We start from the raw sequence: 20,640 nt of genomic DNA on the forward strand, positions 1-20,640 counted from the left end.
GCTCATGACTCATGACTTCCTTTCCAATTCTGAAAGCCTATAATTTCATTACTTTTTTTCCTTATTTTTCACTCTTTTCTGATTCTCTCAGTCCAGGGATACTGGAACTTGACTGGCTCTTTCCCTTCTTCCTTCACACATGCTCAATTATCCTTTCTTCTAAAAAAGAAAAAATCCTTCCCTTCTGTTCATTTCTTACCTCTACTAAATTTCTAGGGAAAAAATGCTAATTTTTATGAAAGTTTTGCTTGCAAGATTGCTGAAGTGATTGATTGTTATTATGATGTTATTATGCGGCTTTCTTAGTCAACATATGGCCCCAGGGATCCTCATGTATGATTAGTGGCCCCTATTTCTATTTAGATTTGTCACCACTATTATAGAGCTAGAGCTAAGGAGAGAGATAACAGTAGCATATACATATCAAAAATATGTGTGCATATGCATGCACATGAGTATAGAACTATATATATGTATATATATATATATATATACAACTGTTTATATATGTATACAACTATATGTATTTGTGTATATACAAAATGCAGTTGTATATACAGTTGTGTATGTATACACATATTTTCTACACACAATATACACAAATATATTATATAATACATATTATATATATAAAATTTGGGAATCATCTGCAAAAACCCAGCAATTGCGCTCATGGGAGCTAAAGAGATAACCAAGGGAAACTGTAGAATGGAATGAAGACAGTCCAGGTCAGAACCATGGGACAAGCAATGAGGGCAGGTGGGGGAGAAGGGACAGAAAATAGATAATGATAACAGCAAAGGAGCTTGAGAAGGAATAGTCAAGACAGGGAAAACCAGAATAGTATGGTATCATGAAAACCCAGGGAAGAGAGAGTGTCTAGAAGAAGGATTACTCAACAGTGTAAAATGCTCGAGAGAAACCAAAAGGAATAAAGAATTAGAAAAGTTCATTGAATTTAACTATTAAGAGATAGTAATTGACCTTGGAGAGACTCATTTCAATTGAATGGTGTGGTGGGAAACCAAATATCAAGGGGTCAAGAAGCAAGAGGAAGAAGAGAAAGTGATGGGAATATTGTAAACTGATTTTTTGTGGGAGTTAGACTGCAGAAAAGAGATCAAGATGATGCTCCAGGGGATGGCAGAGCTGTGTCCTTTTTTAAGAAAGCAAGAGGTTGGGACAGCTAGGTGGCACAGTGGATAGACTCTGGCCTTGGAGTCAGGAGGACCTGAGTTCAAATCTGACCTCAGATACTTGACACTTACTAGCTGTGTGACCTTGGGCAAGTCACTTAACCCCAATTACCTCACCCAAAAAAAAAATCCAAACTTCCTTATCTGATCACAATCCTCCCCAATTCATTCTTCATCCTCATTATGACTTTCATCAATGCTTTAGCTGGTCTCCTCTCTTCCCAATCTCAACCCCATACTGAACCAGTTCAACTCTCTATTCTTATATCCCTTACTCACTTATTTTATCACCACTCACACTTCAGCAAAACTCAATCCTGGAATAATTCCACCATCTGTCTCACCTGTTCCTCTTCATCTGCTGCTGACTGAAACTAGAGAAAGTCTCACAACCATTCTCACTAAATTCACTACAAAATAATGTTATGTAATCTTAAATGTGCTTTCACCGAAACAAGCAATTCTTGTATTCTCCTCTTGTTGATTCTCTGTCTTACTCTCCACAAGAGTAACCCTTCTCTTCTCTCCTCAAGCCTCCAACCATCCTACCCCTTGTCCTAAACTCTCAGTTGAGGCCCTCATATCTAACCCAAAATGTCAAGGCCATCCACTCAAAATTCATCTTTTCCTCTCCACCTCATCTGAAAACATCTCCTCTCCATTTCATAATAGCTTAACACCTTACCCCACCATTTCTTCCTTTATTCAGTCTCTGATGAAGAGGTGGCCTTCTCCTCACCAAATCCATCCCTCTATATATGTGTCCTTGATTCCATCCTCTCCTGTCTTTTCCAACAGATTACCCCTATAATGATCCCCTCTCTTTCTCTGCTCTTCCATATCTCCCTATCTAATTATTCCTTTCCTGCTGACTAAAGACATACCCATTCTTCTAAATCCTTGTTTAAAAAACCTTCACTCGACTCTACCATCTTATATCTCCCCTTTTTTTCAAACTCCTTGAAAAAATCCATCTGTACTTGGTGGTTCCATTTCCCATCCTCACTCTCTTCTTTATCCCATGTATTTTGACTTCTGACCTCAACACCCAACTGAAACTGTTCTCTACAAAGGATTACCCAGTCACCAGATCTAATGGCCTCCCCTGAAATCTAATCCTCTGCCCAAAGGGAATGTAATTTTAATCTCTGAAATTTTTTTTTCTTTAAGACCAGCCTTAACCCCAAAATCATTTAGGCTCTCATTGACTGCCCAATGACAAGGCCCAGACCAAACCCTACTTGGTCATTGTTTGGGCACTGACTGGCTCAGAATTAACATAAATAGCAATTGTTTCTGTTTTGGCCAAAAACCCTGAGGGGTCTTCCCCTCCCAAATCATTTTTTTTTTGACTAGGTAAAGAGGCCCATGCTCTGCCTCATTTCTTACTAAGCCTTAATCACTGACTAGTCCTTGCCTCAGTCAAACTGAGACCTGGGAAAGACCTTGCCTTGAAAGGGCCAAGGTCTCCCACTGTATCCAGGGCCATCTTCAGTCATCCTGATCTATATCTTACCACTAGACCCAGATGGCTCCAGAAGAGAAAGTGAGGCTGGTGAGTTTGTACAGCCCTGCCTCACTTAAATCCAATTCGCTTGTATGTTGTGGCATCATCTCCTTGATGTCATGATCTTCTTTGAGAATGAAGAACAAATAACAACAACAGCAATCCTCTTTGACCTCTTTGTTCCATAAAGCAGAGTGGAAAAAGTGTTTTATATATAGTCAAAGGACCTACCTCTGCCATTAACTCTCTGTATGACCGCATACAAGCCACTTAACTGCCCTAAGCTTCAGTTTCCTCATCTATAAAATGAGGAGGTGGGACTGGGTGGCCAATAATATCCTTTCCACCTCCAAATTGATCATCTTATGATCCTGTTAACCACACTTTTCCTGGATACTGTCTCCTCTATGGGTTTTGAGGACACTGCTTTTTCCTTCTACCTATTCTTCTTAGTAGCCTTTGCTAATTCATCAATTATGTCAAGAATGATGGGGTGCTTGGGTGCTTATGTTCGGGTGCTTGTACTTGGACCCCAATTTCTCCCTAGTCTCAGAAACACTGTGTCTGACAATTTCTCCCCAGCCCAAGGACGCTGTGCCTAGCAATTACTCATGAGTGGGCCCCGGCAAGACCCTTATCTCCCTTTGTGGTGCAGTAACAAATAGCACCAGAAGTAATTATTATTTTGAAGTGGTTTTGCACTGGGTCATAAAGGATGTCTTACCCATTAGATTATCTATGCTACAGCCCTACCTCATCCACCTCCTGGACTCCTCATTATCTGTATTCTAGACCTAAGGCATATGTTTTTTATAATGGCAAAGAAATCAAAACTAAAAGAGCATCCATCAGTTGGGGTATGGCTGAACAAATTATGGTATATGAATGTAATAGAATACTATTGTGCAAAGAAATGACAAAAGGGAATGTTTTCAGAGAAACCTGAGAAGACTTGTATGAGCTGATACAGAGTGAAATAAGCAGAACCAAGAGAACAATTTGAATAATCACAACATTGTAAAGATAAACAATTTCAAAAGTCTTAAGAACTCTGATCAATGACCAACCACAGTTCCAGAGGACCAATGAGGAAACATGCTACCAACCTCCTAATAAAAAGGTGATGAACTCTAGATGCAGGATGAGATATACATTCATGTATGTGGTCAATGCAGGAATTTGTTTTGCTTGCTTTTCCTATTTGTTACAGGGTCTTGTTTTTCTTTTTTTTTTCCCAATGAGAGGGGAGAGACTAGGGTAGGAGAAGGGGGGGGGGGGAAGTGATCATTGAAAGAATAAAAAGAAACATTTTTTTAAGAAATGCTAAGAATGTCCAGGGGCAGTAGAAGAAAAACTCTCCTTCTCATTAAACACCAGGCCAGTCAATGACTAATGCTTTCCTGGCACCTTTGTCACCAGTTTCTCTGGACCTCTTATGTCAGCCCCCTCTTTAGAGGTTTTTTTTTCCCTGAAGTTGCCAACCAAAGAGGCTCATTAACATCTTTGAGATATGCCCCCCTGGGGCACTTTCACATCTTTGTTCAATTGATCCCCTAGTGCCTCTTTTGAAAATAGATAAAAAACAGGAGCCACTCTTTTGTTAGCACAGGAGCTGCCAAGGAGCCTAGAGGCTGCCTGTGGAGTATATGAGCATCAATTCTCCCAGAACAAAAAGAGTCCAAAAATAGTCTCTCCTTTACAATCTCTTTTCTTTCTAACAGTATCTATTTGCCCATTTGAATAGATTTGGCTGTCCTCCTCTGAGTCAGTTAGATGTTGGATTAATAGTGGTGAGCAGAATTCTAATAAATGTCCATGAGATGGCTATGAGGTCCAGTCAACTTAACTTCAAAAATTTATTGCATTCAACTGACTCTATTCCTTTCCTACTAGACCCCTGAAAATTGATATGCTTCAGAGGGAGATAAAGAAAAATATGGTATATTTGATACCATCTTGTCATTAATGCATGACTACTCAGCTTTGATTCACCACACAGAACACATAAGATTAATACCCCCACTGAATGTATCTAGGCTATGAGGAATATGAGTTTATAGCCTTGTCTCACTTCCACCCTGCTGTTACACTTTCAGGACTGTGGAAACAAAGATCCATATGGATTCCTAAAAGGAAGTACTCTGCTGACAGCCAAAGACCCAAGGTTTATGGCAAGAGGAATCAAAAGTACTGCAATATCCAGGTAAATAGCTATTGTTGACTACTGTCTTATAACCTGTATGTGTCAGACCAGTGACTATCACTGTTACAGAAGAGAAATCAATAAAAACAACCCATACCAGACAGCCTTGCTTTCTAGCTAGATATGCACAGTGATGCAAGCAGGACTGGGGATTCTACAAGATCATAAGATGGAGTTACTAAAGGGATTCTGGGCCCTGAAACCCCATATACCCTTTCCTAAAGGTATATGTCTATTTTAGGAAAGGTCATTCTCTCTTAATATAGGGCTATCTCCTCAGGCACAAGAGCCCTAATGCTGATTATTCCTCTTCCTCAGTGGCTACTGAGAAAACTATAAAAAGATGGGGAAACCAAAGAAGTCAAAGACAGAAAGGTCCCATATAAACCAAAGTATCCATAGCAGCACTTTTGTGGCAACAAAAAAAAATCCAGAAACAAAGTGGATGTCTCACAGTTATGAGGTAACTGAAAACAAATCATGGTACCAATCAATTTACAAGCATTTATTAAGCGCCAACTATGTGCCAGGCACTATGCCAAGTTATGGAGAGACAATGAGAAAAATGAAACTCTCCCTGTGCTAAGGGGGCTTACATGTTATCAGAGGAGAAAATAGGCATAAAAATAAGTATATACAAAATAAATGCAAGCTAAATTGGAATGGGATGGGCTAGGTACTAAGTATCCCAGGAGATCAGTAAAGGTTTCCTATAGAAGGTACAATTTGAGCAGAATTTTGAGCAGAAAGAGCATTAGTGTCAGAGGATGCAAATCTTTCCTCCAATGCTTACTAGCTATATGCTCTTAAGCAAGTCCTTTAACTGCCCTGGACCTCAGTTTCCAGCAAGAGGAAAAATGAAGAGAGGTGGGCCAGACTGACTTTGAGATCCAAATATCAAGATCCTATGAACATTTTATGCATTCTAAGAGGTGGCAGTGAGAGAGAAGTACATTCCAAGTACAGGGGAACAGCCAGTCCACAGGCTCAGAGATGGGAGGTGGAACAGCAGGACTGCAAGCTGGGCAGAACTATAAAGCAGAGGAAGGGGAATACTGTATAATAAAGTTAGAAAGGTACACCAATGGAATGAATTCTTGCTGTCCTGTAAGAAATAGGAAGATTTCTATGAAGTAATGCATGGTGAAATAAGAGAACCAGGAAAATGTGATTTAACAAAAAATGAAACTGAACTTGGTAATTATGCTAGCCATGCTTGACCACTAGGAAGAGTTGAGAAAATATGTCTTTCTTCATTCTCTGCGAAGGTAGGGGACTTTGAGTGTGGAATATCGCACATATTTTGCCATACCTGGCAAATACAGTCAATGTGTTGGTTAGTTTTGCTGAAATGCTTATTTCTCTCTGTTTTAATCTTTATTAGAAGTGATGCTTCATTGTGTAAAGGAAGGGAGAGAGATTTACACAAAAATGAATATGATGTAAAAAAAAGGCATCAATAAAAAAATTTTTGAATTAAGGGATAGGGAGAAGAATAAAATTAAAATGAAAAGAAACCATAGGTGAAAACCACCTCTGGCCACCACCTTAGCATTCCTTGGGGAATTAAATCTTCTCGTCATCAGTAACTGAGCTACAGAGATTCTGAATGCAAATAGGAAGCATATACCCATCTATACATTTTAATTATTTGGTGGTGATTGAGTCCCAGTCATGGACAGGAAAAGGCTAACTCCTGACCTGTTCATAAGTCCTGTAGTATCCCTGCTGATAGGCAGAGTAACATTCAAGGCCCACTGGAAATTTATCCTCTGAAAGAGATGAAAAGAATGCAGAAATCAATCGATTACTTTAAAAGTATTCCTCCTAGCCTGTCTTCAAGAAGTTTCCTTTTGTTCCTGAAGAGAAAAAACAGTTTTGTTACTTGCTATGTATGTAACTTTAGACAAAGTCACTTCATCTCACTGGGCCTCAGTTTCTTCATCTGTAAAATAAAGGGGTTGGCCAAATCCTAAGATCCTATGAGGGGAGCAAGGGAACTTAACTGGAAGAGGATGAATGGCTACTGGAAATGCAGTGATATGTAGTACAGAGGAAAAAGGAAATAAAGGAAAGAAGACATGAGAAAAAGTTTTTCATTTGTTCATTTAACAAGCATGTTCAGTATCTGTGGTTATGCACTGTGCTATTCAAGGAGGTGACATTCCCAAAAAAAAAAAAATTTTTTTTCATGCCATCTCTACCTTAATGAATAGGTAATCATTTTATTGTAGAAATGGTGGTTAAATAATTATCATCTTTTATCCAACCTGGATTTTCTTTCACAGAACTTGAGCAAAAGTCTTCTTTCCTCACTTCAAGCTACATTGCTCCAAGGCTTATTCCTAGTCTCCAGAAATTCAAGCTAGTTTAAGGTAAGCTTTATTAAAAGCCTTTGTAGCTTCTTCCCAGCTGCTTGTTATGAGTTCCCTAACAAAGGTTCTCTGGCTGCCACTGGCTTTCCTTGTTAGCAAGTAGTGTTCCATTTTCTTGCTACCCCATCTCTCTGTCTTCATTAGGAAAGGGAAACCTTCATAGATGGGAGAAAAAAATGTAAGATCTCTCCTCCAATACCCCTCTCTCCAAGATACTCTTAGTTTTTTCACCTCCATATCAGCAAAAAGAGAAATTAGAATTACTTGCAATGCTTATGCTTGCCAACATGAAAACATTTGTGGCCTTTTTTCAATCCAGGAGGTTCCTTGATGAGAGAAATTATTATTAATAACCAATGATTCAGAAAGATACAGAGTTCCTCCTTTTTTCTAGTCTTCATTTGAAAGTTCAGTGTCTTTCTTGGAGGGCATTACTGATCATGAGATTGAATTACCATATTCCACTACATAATTATTGCACCTTTTTTTTTAGTCCAAAATTGGTTTATAACCCTTCATCACATAATCATCAAGTGGTGTAATTCTGTTTGTCATGCCACTTACAAGGTAAACAGAGTAGCAATGTATTCACCAGTGGCATGTAAGCCTAGAATTCTCAACACACTCATATTCTCAGTACTCAATTTTAACATATATTCACAAGTATCCCATGCATCCTAATATTGCACCAAAGACAGATTAGTAATAAATTATTTTTAAGTAATGCCAGCACAATTTTTAAGAAAAATTCTCATAATGGTTGAACCCCACTTTAAAAAAAAACTGGTATAAAACTTGCAACCATTATGTGGGGAAACATAGTAAGTCTCCTCAATCTTGGTCAGACCCCACCCAACCTTACAAGAAATTTAATCCCATTGTGTTCTATTCAGGTTTGGGTGAGGCTAAATTCTTTGATTAGATCACCTAAGGCTGGAGATAATTCAAAAGTAAAATGACATAATCAAAATTCATTAGAATAGGTCTAGCTTCTATTGTAATATTCATTCTCTCATTACTTGTTACTAATTCTAATTTACTAATTACCAGTTACTCTAATTACTAATCAGTGTTGATTGCCAGCCTCTAGAATGCTCACTTTTCCAAAGCTACATAAACTTTGAGTCTGCAGCCGTGAGGGTCTTTGCCATTTGAGAGTTGCCACTGACCTCTTTTATTGAAATGCTAGCATTATTAATCAAATGACTAATTACCCAGAAATTATGTCTCTTGAACTTTTTAAACATCACACTGCCTATTTCTATTTGAGCAGAAAAGGCACTTAAAGCACTAGCATTTAAACTTTTTAAGTCCTTAGTTAGTCTTGTGTGCACAGTTTACTAAACGGCCTTGTACATGACTGAAAATCTTTATAGCAGGCCATTTTGTAGAGGGATCGAAATTACCAAAACATTACACTGAAGACTTTTTTATAAGACTGTTCATACTTCTAGATGAATGTTATATTTCAATGGAAAATCTAACAAGGGTCTTAAACATATTTAAAATAGTTTCATCACAAAGAGAGTTTGGTGTTGTACAAATTGAGTTTAAAGTGATACAATGACATAAAGAACTAAAGCTCAGAAGAAATATAAATTTGGGACCAGGAACAAAGAGGTTACAGTCAAAGCCATGAGACAGAATCAGTTTAGTATGGGAGACAGTGTAAGCAAAGAACAGACAATAACTGAAATTTGGGAAATAGCCAGAGTTGGGGTGGGGAATAAGAGAAAGTTGACCCAGCAAGTAAGACAGAAAAGCAAAATGAGAAAAGTAGGAGGAAAAGTAGGAAAGTGAATTGTAATGGAAGCCAAGGAAAGAAATGGTTTCAAGGAAGATGCTAGGCCAGGGGTGGCCCTCTAGGTCCTTGAGTCTAACCTTTTGACCAAGTCCAAGTTTTACAAGAACAAATCCTTTTATTAAGGGGATTTGTTCTGTGAAGTTTGGATTCAGTCAAAGGGACATAATTGAAGACCTAGAGGGCCACAATTAGCCTCAAGGCTGCAGGTTGCTGGATTGGATAGCCTCTGAGGTTCTTTCCAACTTTTGATCTATGATCAAATGAAGCTTATGGGTCAAAAGGACTTTGAAAAAGGCTATTGGATTTGCCAATTAGAATGTTACTGAAGGACTTGAAGAGTGCAGTTTTTTTGTTGCATCATAGGGAACAGAAGCCTTATTTTTAAAGTCTAAGGAGAGATTAGGTGGCAAAGAAATAGAAGAAGTAGTTGTAAACCATCAATGTGAGGTGCACATATCCATCTCTAGAGAAAGAATTGATGGTGCCTGAATGCAGATTGAAGCACACTTCAACTTTATTTTTCTTGAGTTTTTTTTGTCTATGTTTTCTTTCACAACATGACTGTTATGGATATGATTTGCATGACTACATGTGTATAACCTATATCAAACTGCTTACCTTCTTAATGACAGCAGGGAGCGGGAGGGAAGAAGGGAGAGAATTTGGAACCCAAAAGTTTTAAAAACAAATGCTAAAAATTGTTCTTACATGTAACTGGGGGAAAATAAAATACCAAATAAAAAAATTGAGGTGGGTGGCCGTGAAAGAAAAGAGAAAAATAAGATGTGCTAGAGGAAGAAGCAAGCATAGGTAACAGATTTTTTTCAGTATAGGCAAGATCTATGAAGAAACTGAAAATACATTACTAGAGATATAGAAAAGAGGATTCCTGATCAAGGGTCTGGGGTAGATGACCCCTGAGGCTCTTTTCAGTTCTGAGAGTTTTTTATCATGCATATTTGAAAGTAAAAAGAAAGGAATCAGCAGAGAGAAAAAAATTATATGAAGGTCCTAAGGATGGGAGAGCCCCCAAGAAATTGAAAGATATGGTTTGTCTGTGACTGAAGGAAGGCTAAAAGAATGGTGATAGACAAAGATATACAACGAGGTGAAAAGTAGGTGAGAGAGGCTCACAATATTTGCCCTTTATATCCACATTAAAATATGAGATAAAATCATCTGCTGAGAATGGATTCAGGGTAGAATTGGGGAGAGATGGGAACAGAGTAAGCAGGGTTTACAACAACAATCATAGTGAGTACAGTAATGAAAAGGAAATGTGTTATTATCTTTCTTCTAGTCCAAACCAAAACTCATCACTGTAGGGAGCTCCCAGGTAAGGAAATCTCTACTCCCATGAAGACTACCAACTTATCTACAATTTGTAGTATTAAAGAGTTGCCTGGGGCACTGAGAAACTTTGTTCCAGAAGCAGAACTGGAAATCAGATCACTCTGACTCCAAGATCTAAGCCATGCTGTCTCCATTATCATTTGCAGAGTATCATAACTATCGTCTACATATAATAAGTTGTAACTAAATGGGAATGGATTAAAAGGCCTACATTTGAGTTCAAAAATTGATCTATACAGGTATAGGATAGAGAGACATGGTTAGATACCACTCAAAAAAACAAGGGGAGGCAGAACAGGGCTGGTTAGCTCAATGTGAATCAATCTTTTGACCTGGTAGCCAAAAAAGCTAATATGGGTCTATGTTTCCTGAATGGAGACACAGCATCCAGGAAAAGGAAGGCAAAATCCAGATAAAGCTTGCTATTGTCAGACCACATCTAGAGTTTTGCATTCAATACTTGCCTCCTTATTTTAAGAAGCACATTGACAAACTGCAGCATCATAGCTTGACCAGGAGAGAACAAGAGACCAGGCTACGTAAAGAATGGTTTGATGGAATAGCATGTGTTAAACCTGAATAAGAAAGCAGGGGTATATAACAGCTGCCTTCAAATATTTGAAGTTTTGGGGCACCTAGGTGGTGCAGTGGGTACAGCACCAGCCCTGAAGTCAGGAGGACCTGAGTTCAAATCCGGCCTCAGACACTTGACACTCACTAGCTGTGTGACCCTAGGCAAATCACTTAACCCCATTGCCTAGCAAAATACAAAAAAAAAAAAATTTGAAGTTTTGTCACAGAGAAGGAATTAGCTTTGTTTTGCTTGGCATCAGAGGGCAGAAGTAGGAGCAAAGGGTAGAAGCTATACTGAAGCATACTTCAGCTCAATGTAAAGGTCATTTGTTTTTTATGTTTATGATGTACTGGGCAAAGTACACAGTCTAGTGATTGGAGGTCCTAGGAGTGAAAATAGTAGAAAGGTTGTTATTGTATATGTGGACAAACCAAAATAATATACTGGAGTGGGAACATCACCATGTAGTAACAAAGTCCAGGGTGCAACCATGACTCTAAGTTGTTGACATTTGTATAGGTGAAAATCAGAGGAGTTAGGCATGTAGAACTATGAAGTTTGTTTGAGTCACCATTATGGATATCTCCAGGAGTTTGAGTGTACAGAAAAACAAGAATCAAGTGGAAAAATTATCCAGGGAGATGGAAGTGGGCGGCACAAAATTGTGGACATGACTTTTAAAAAAGGATAGGCAGTATGTATTGTCAAGTTGATGCTTCTTACTACCCCAACATGCAATAACAAGATGATTTCCCGATCGGTCAGCTCAGAGAAGGCTCAGTGGGGCAAAGTACAAGCTCTGAGCCAAAGGAGTAAATGAGGCCAATCATTTCTGACCTGCAAATATGGGCTTGGTGAAGATAGCTTAGTAGCAGCAGAAACGGCAACAGTAGTGATGGTGGCAGTAGTGATAGTAGTGATAGTAGTAGTAGTAGTAGTAGTAGTAGTAGTAGTAGTAGTTGTTGTTGTTGTAGCAGTAGCAGCAGCAGCTAGAATTTATATAGTGCCTTAAGGTTTACAAAACACTTTGCATATGTTGTCCAATGCGATGCTACTCTGTGAAGTAGGTCCTATTATTATCCCCATTTTACAGATGAAAAAACTGAAACTGAAAAAGTTTAAGTAATCTGCCCAGAGCTACACAACTAGTAAGAAAGGATTTGAACTCAAGATCTTCCTGATTCAAAGTCCAAAGCTATACCTACCATATCACTAGCCATCCCAGAATCAGAGTGCAGTGATGGATTTAAAACTGAGAAGAAAAGAGCAGCCAGGTGGTACAGTAGATAGAGCATGGGCCATGAAGTCAGGAGGACTTGAGTTCAGATCGGATCACAGACACTAGCTGTGTGATACTGGACAAGTCACTTAACTCCAAATGTTTCCAAAGGGAAAGGGAAAGAATGATGGGCATGAAAAGTAAAGGCAAGAAATCAGTAGTCACTCTGGGAAGAAGGGCTGAGACAAGTATGGGAAGACCATGACATGAAAAGGTCCTTAGGGACAAGCTGTCTCGTACGAGGTATGCTTCCTAAGGGAAATGGAATTTGTGAGGAGCTGTCCATTAGCCTAGTAAGCAGAGGAAATACAAATGAGATGATTCCAGTAGCTCCCTCAACTTTTCTCTCCCAATCTGACTCCTCTCCTCCTCTCCCAACTTCTCCACTGACTTCTTTCTTTTTCACCCTTAGATCCAGCAAAGTCAGCTATGAAAAATCTCACAACACTGACTGAGTTCACCCTTCTGGGACTGACAGATGCCCCTGAATTCCAAGCTGCAATATTCCTCTTCCTCTTCTTCACCTATATGTTCAGCATCTTTGGCAATCTGACCATCATCACCCTTACCTTGCTGGATTCCCATCTCCAGACTCCCATGTATTTCTTCCTCCGCAATTTCTCCTTCTTAGAAATTTCATTCACATCTGTTTTTACTCCCAGACTTTTGTTCAGCCTTTCAACAGGAAACAAAAGCATCAGTTTTGCTGGATGCTTCACTCAGTACTTTTTTGCCATATTTCTGGGAGCAACAGAGTTTTACCTTCTGGCTGCCATGTCCTATGATCGTTACGTGGCCATTTGCAAACCTCTGCACTACACAACCATCATGAGCAGCAGAGTCTGCAACCAACTTGTTCTGTGCTCTTGGCTGGCTGGGCTCTTAATTATTTTATCACCAATCATCCTGACAAGCCATCTGGATTTCTGTGCATCCAATGTGCTAAACCACTATTACTGTGACTATGGGCCCCTCTTGCAAATTTCTTGCTCTGACACAACCCTCTTAGAGGTGGTTGATTTTATTCTAGCACTAGTAACGCTTATGATCACCCTTGTGCTGGTGATTCTTTCCTACACAAACATCATCCAGACCATTCTTAGGTTTCCCTCTGCCCAACAGAAGAAAAAAGCCTTTTCCACCTGTTCTTCCCACGTGATCGTTGTTTCCCTCTCTTATGGTAGCTGCATCTTCATGTATGTTAAACCATCAGCAAAGGAAGGTATTATTTTCAACAAAGGAGTAGCTATACTTAATACCTCAGTTGCCCCCTTACTTAATCCTTTCATTTACACTCTAAGGAACAAGCAAGTTATACAAGCCTTCAAGGACATGGTCCGAAAAATAATGAGTATTTGAGGAGACACATAATTCAAGCCTAGATGAAAATCTTCGTTGTCTCCCTTATGACATTTCATGCTAACCTTTGATCCCCAAGTCCTTCAATTCTATAATCCAAATCTTCTCAAAGTCACCCTTATCACATTCTCCCTCTACTAACTATGAGGATGTTAATGCATTACTCTTGGAAATAATGTATCAGTTTGATTTCCCAAATTGTCAATCCCTGGCCTCACTTCCCTATATGTTTTGCTGCCTCCTATTAGAATGTAACCTGCTTGAGGGCAGGGACTGGTATTGTTTTTGTATTTGCATTCTCAATCTTAACACAGTGCTTGGCACACAGTAAGCAGTTTTTTCATTCATCTATTCATTCATTCATTGATTTATTTCCTCATTCTAAGCCTGCCTTCTCCAAGAAATAGTTCCTAATAATGAGCATAGACTGGATTCCCAACAAGTACAAATACTTTTCACTGTTACATGTATGACCATTGAAAAGAAAATCACTCTCCAAAGCACTCCTCTGATTGTATTATTTCCTCATGTGAAGGAAGGGTCAAGGGTGAAGCTATTCAGGGTCTTGGTCCTCTGTGGCATGGACTGTGATGCTAACAGGAACTCTGGCCTAAATGGGACAGTCCCCAGGGAAAACCTGGGGCATAATAAAAGGCCTGAAAAATGAGGAGGGTCATTTGAGAAAAGGAGGTCAATTATCAATACAATAAAATCAACACAATAAAAACAAGGGACAGAAGCAGGAGGTCTGTCCCAGATCTATAAGCACAGATCAGTTATTTAGCTAGTCTGAGATATAAAGTGCAAGACAGGAAAATGTGATCTAAGCCAGGAATCAGCAAACTATGGCCTGTAGGTCCAATCTAGCCTGCTTCCTGGCCAGCAACTGAGAATGTTTTTTACATTTTTTAATATCTTATTTTTCCCCAATTATATGTAAAAACAATTTTAACGTTCATTTTTAAAAATTTTTAATTCCAAATTCTCCCCCTTCTTCCCCATGCTCCTCCCTGAGAAGGCAAGCAATTTGATATAGACTATATATATGTCGTCATGCAAAACATATTTCTATATTGGTCAACGTTGTGAAAGAAAACACAGACCAAAAAAATAAACAAAGTTTTCCAAAATAGTCTTTAATCTGAATTCAGATTCCATCAGCTCTTTCTCTGGAGATGGATAGCATTTTTCATCATAGGTCCTTCAGAACTGTCTTGGACCATTGTATTGCTGAGAATAGCTCAGGTCATTCACAGTTGATCATCATACAATATTGTTGTTACTATATATACTGCTCTCCTAATTCTGCTCACTTCACTTTACATCAGTTCATGTAAGTCTTTCTAGGTTTTTCTGAAAGCATCCTGCTCATCATTTCTTACACCACATTAGTATTCCATCACAATCTTATACCAAAACTTGTTCAGCCATTCCCCAATTGATGGGCATCCCCTCAATTTCCAATTCTAGGCCACCACAAAAAGAGCTGCTATAAATATTTTTTATATATACAAGTCCTTTTCCTTTTTTTAACCTCTTCAGCATACAAACCTAGTAGTGATATTGCTGGATTAAAGGGTATGCACAGTTTTTTTAGCCCTTTGGTGATAGTTCCCAATTGTTCTCCAAAATGATTGGATCAGTGTACAACTCCACTAACATACTTTAGTGTCCCAATTTTTCCATATCACCTCCAGCATTTGTCATTTTCCTTTTCTGTAATATTAGACAATCTGATAGGCATGAGGTGATACCTAGGAGTTGTTTTAATTTGCATTTCTCTAATCAACGGTGATTTAGAGCATTTTTTTCATTTGACCATAGATAGCTTTGATTTCTTCACCTGAAAACTGCTTGTTCATATATTTTGACCATTTATCAATTGGGGAATGACTTGTATTCTTATAAACTTGACTCAGTTCTCTATATGTTTGAGAAATGATGTCTTTATTAGAGAAACTTGCTATAAAAATATTTTCACTGTTATAATTACTCCATCCTATTTCCCCTTTTTTATTCTTCTTCCTCTCTTTTCACCTTGTCACTCCTCAAAAGTGTTTTACTTCTAACCACTGCCTCCCCCAATTTGTCCTCACTTCTATCAGCACCCCACTCTTCTCTTGTCCCTTTCCCCTCATACTTCCCTTTAGGGTAAGATAGATTTCTATACCCTACTGAGTGTGTTATTCCCTCTTTGAGCCAATTCTGATGAGAGTAAGGTTCAAATATTTTCTGCCATTCCCCCATCTTTCCCTTCACTACATAAGCTCTTGTATGTGAAATAATTTATCTCATTCTACCTCTCCCTTCTCCCAGTGCATCCTCTTTCTCACCCTTAATTTTATTTTTTGAGATATTATCCCATCACAGTCAACTCACACCCATGACCTCTGTCCATGTATACTCCTTCTAACTGCCCTAATTATGATAAAATTCTTAGGAGTTATAAGTATCATCTTCCCATGCAGAAATATAAACAGTTTAACCGTATTGTATCACTTATGATTTGTCTTTCCTGTTGACCTTTTCTTGCTTCTCTTGAGTCTTGTATTTAAAAGTCAAATTTTCTATTCAGCTCTGCTCTTTTTATCAGAAATGCTTCAAATTCTTTTATTTCATTAAATATCATTTTTTTTCTCCTGAAGGAATATACTCAGTTTTGCTTGGTAGGTGATTCTCGGTTGTAATCCTAGCTCTTTTGCCCTCTGGAATATCTTATCCCATGCCCTCCAATTCTTTAATGTAGAAGCTGCGACATCTTTTGTGATTCTGACTGTGACACCACAATATTTAAATTGTTTCTGGCTGCTTGCAATATTTTCTCTTTGACCTGGGAGCTCTGAAATTTGACTATAATGTTCCTGGGAATTTTCACTTGGGGATCTCTTTCAGAACCAGGAAGTGATCAGTTCTTTCCAATTCTATTTTAGCCTCTAGTTTTGGGATATCAGGGCAGTGTCCTTTGATAATTTCTTGAAATATGATGCCTAAGCTCTTTTTTTGATCATAGCTTTTAGGTAGTCCAATAATTCTTAAATTATCTCTCTTTGATCTGTTTTCCAGACCATTTGTTTTTCCAATGAGATAGTTCACATTTTCTTCTTTTTTTTTCTTCTTTTGATTTTGTTCTGTTGTTCCTTGGTGTCTCATGGAATCGTTAGCTTCCACTAGCCTAATTCTAATTGTTAAGGAATTATTTTCTTTAGTGAGATTTTGTAACATCTTTTCCATTTAGCCAATTCTGCTTTTTAATGAGTTCCCTTCAGTGGATTTTTGTGCCTCTTTTACCATTTGGCCTATTCTGTTTTTTGAGGTGTTATTTTCTTCAGTGTTTTTTTGTGCCTCCTTTATCAAACTGTTGACCCTTTTTTCATTATTTTCTTACATCACTGTCATTTCTTTTCCCAATTTTTCCTCTAGCTCTCATATTTGATTTTTTAAATCCTTTTTGAGCTCTTCTAGGAGTTCTTTTTGGGGCCTGAAACTAATTCATATTTTTCTTTGAGGCTTTACATGCAGCTGTTTTGATTTTGTTGTCTTCTTCTGAGTTTCTGTTTCGACCTTCCTTGTCATCATAGTAACTTTCTATGGTCAGAGTCTTTTTTGTTGTTTGCTCATTTTCCAGCCTATTTTTTGACTTTTAATTTTATGTTCAAGTTTGGCTGTGCTCCCAGAGTGGAAGAGGTAGTATCCCAAGCTTCAGGTTTTTCCTGCTGCTCTTTTCAGAGCTAGTTCTGGGGGTCTGTACATTTTATATTCTTCAAAGGTGGTGTGACCAAGGAGAGGTGTGGCCACTGCTCTCCTGGCATGCGCTGTGGTCTGTGAATGACCACAAGCACTCTTTTCTGCCCTGGAACTGTGACTGTGATCCCTGCTCCTGGCAGCCATATGCTCTAGTGTATTAGTGCTCTTCTCCACCCTGAGACTGCAACCTAGAATCATCTATGATTAGTGCAACAGACACCTGCACCCAGTGCCAGCAAAGGGTCCCCTATAATCTCCTTCTGCCCTACTCCTTTACTATCTGTGGGCTGAGAGCTCTGGAAGCTGGTGCTGCCAGTTCAGTCACCACCCCCCAAGGCCTGCTGCTGGCTTTCCAGGGGAAGCCTGCACTGGCCCAGCCTGTGCTGGAGTACACTCCAACATCACCCCAATGAAACAGATCTTTCCTACAGACCTAAATTGCCTTGGGCTGGAAAACCATTTTAACCCATCCCTTTGTTGGTTTTGCCAGCCCAGAATTCATTATGAGACATTATTTTAAACTTGTTTGGAGAGGAACTGGGAGAGTTCAGGTGAATGCCTGCTTTTGTTCCTTCATCTTTGCTCCACTGGTTTTTACATTTTTGGATAAGGTTCTATTGTAATTTTTTAAATATAAAAACTATTCTTAGCTCACAGGGTAATATAAAAAAAGAAAAACAGGCAGTTGGCTGAATTTGATCCTCAGTTGTAGTTTGCCAACCCGTGGTCAGAGGCACAGAGTTCTTAACCTAGTTGTGTTGGATTTTTTTTAAAAAAAAAGTATTTTGATAGGTGTATTTCAATATAATTGGTTTCTTTTGTAATCTTTGCATTTTACTTTATACATTTAAAAACATTATTCTGAAAACCTGGGAAGACTTGTATGGTCTGATGCTGAGTGAAATGAGCAGAACCAAAAGAACGTTGTACACAATAACAGCCACGTTGTGTAATGACTAATATTGATAACCTTAACCCTTCCCAGCAATACAAGAATCTAAGACATCTCCAGAGGCCTCATGATGGAAAATGCTATCTACTTCCAAAGAAAGAGCTATGAAAGTTGAATTGTTATTTTTTTCTCTTCTATTGAGTTTTGTTTCCTCTTTCTGATGGTTCTTCCTATTGTTTTTAATTTTTACTTACAACACTACTAATGTGAAAATATGTTTAATAGGAATGTAAATGTATAGCCTATATCAGATTGTGCGCTATCTTGGGGAGTGTGGTGGGGAGGAAGGTGGAGAAAAATTTTAAACTCAAAAGCATATGGAAGTGATTATTGATAAATCAAATTAATAAAAAAAAATTAATTTTAAAAAATTTTTAAAAATCATTATTCTGAGAAAGGGTCCATAGCTTTTACCAGAATGTCAAAGGGGTCTATGATGCAAAAAAAAAAAAAGAAAAGGTTAAGAGCCCATGATCTAAAGTCAGAAAGAAACGAGGCATCAAAACAGAGTATTATGCTAAATTGAAGAAAAAAAAAGATTGTGGCTGGAGTATAAAGGGCTTTAAAAGTCAAACAAAGGAGTTTAGATTTTATGATGGAGATAAGTTGAATTTGTTGAGTAGAGGAGGGACATCAACCACTAAGGTTGTACAGTGGATAGAGTGGTTGAGAACAAACCCCAAGCCTAAAAAGATTTATAGAAAGATTTTTATTAAATCATTTGGCAAAGAGAAGAGCCAGGAAAAGGTGCAGCTTGCTCCCCTGAACCTCTGTAAGTTTCACATTATATAGAGTTCAAACACAGGTACAAGAACACAATCAGCTGCATGTAGACAGTTTCCAGATAAGTCCACATAAGTTACTTGAGATGTTGGTAAGTCTAAGCATACAATAGAATTTGGATAAAGCCAAAATACAGGCTTTTAGGTGAAGTTCCAATCCAAGCCTTCCTTGTAGCCATCATTAGCTCCCCAGAAGGATCTCTGGGGTTAGTACATTTTGAGTTAAACAATATCTAGCCATACAAGGCTAGATTCAAACTATAAATAAATAATCAGGAATTCTCCCCACAAGAACACTGAACCTGGAGTCAGGGAGATCCGAATTCAATCCAGCTTCACATCCTTACTAGCTGTGTTGCCCTGGGCAAGTCACTTAACCTCACTCTGCCTCAGTTTCCTCATCTATAAAATGGGGATAATAAAAACACCTACCTCTCAGGGTTATTATAAGGTTCAAATGAGATATTTGTAAAGCACTTTGCAAACCTTAAAATACTATATAAGTGATAGCTATTATTATTCCCTTGAAGGAAAGTCATTTTAGCATCTATATGGAAGATGAATTAGACTAGAAGAGATTAGGGCAGGGAGGCTAATTAGGAGGCACTGAATTTGGCCCATAGGCCACAATCTGCCAACCCCTGATGGGTGATGTACAGTCTGAAAAGGTGGTGAATGTAGGAGTTATGAGAAGGGGATAGCTGAAAGGTATGGTGCTGAAGTAGAAAAGGCAATGCTAAGCAATTGATTGGTTTTATAGAATAAGGGAGAGTCAGAAATAAGGCCAACTGAGGTTACAAATATGGGAAACTGAAAGAATGGTAGTTCCCTTAACAGACATGGAAATACAGGAGAGGGATGAGTTTGAGAGAAAAAAGATAATGATTTCAGTTTTGGACATTTTAAATTTGAGATGTCTATCCACTTTGAAATGTTCAGTAACTAGCTGGTGATTTGAGACTGGAGTATAGGAGTTTATATATACATCTGTGAATCATATAGTCTATGAATCAATATAGACCAGAGCTTAATATATAATATATTAATACATATTTTGTAATTTTGTTCAGCCTTATCTGACTCTTACTGACCACATTTGGAGTTTTCTTGGCAGAGATACTGGAGTTGTTTGCCATTTCATTCTCCAGCTCATTTTACAAATGAGGAAACTGAGGCAACTAATAGTCAACATTTATATAGTTTTTACTATGTGCCAAGCACTGTGCTAGGTCACATGTAAAGGGTTGACCTTAACAAGAAAAAGGGCCACCTGATTATCTCTGACTATAGAAAAGAGAGAGTGAATGATGATATCAAGAGGTGGGGACGAGAAGAGGAAGCTCATGGAAAATGGCTTCAATTTTCTAAGCAAAGTAAGAGGAAAGGTCCTCATCCAGCATCCTTTGGGATTCTTTTGAGGGTGGGGAGATTTACTTCCCCCTCTACTTTCTCTGTAGCAGCTTTGGCAGTTACATGCACATGGAAGTAAACAAATGTACTGTCCCAAGATCA

General features: G+C 38.4%; 1 protein-coding gene across 1 annotated transcript; it reads left to right on the forward strand.

Moving 5' to 3' along the window:
- Positions 1–12,720: 12,720 nt before the first annotated feature.
- Positions 12,721–13,717, forward strand: LOC110210893 (olfactory receptor 2AP1-like). Its single transcript, XM_020989949.2, has one exon. The coding sequence runs from the start codon at positions 12,721–12,723 to the stop codon at positions 13,648–13,650; it is 930 nt and encodes a 309-aa protein (XP_020845608.1). The 3' UTR covers positions 13,651–13,717.
- The last annotated feature ends 6,923 nt before the right edge of the window (positions 13,718–20,640 follow it).

This window comes from Phascolarctos cinereus, unplaced genomic scaffold (genome assembly GCF_003287225.1).
Source record: "Phascolarctos cinereus isolate Bilbo 61053 unplaced genomic scaffold, phaCin_HiC Scaffold_1;HRSCAF=81, whole genome shotgun sequence".
NCBI classification, from domain to species: domain Eukaryota; kingdom Metazoa; phylum Chordata; class Mammalia; order Diprotodontia; family Phascolarctidae; genus Phascolarctos; species Phascolarctos cinereus.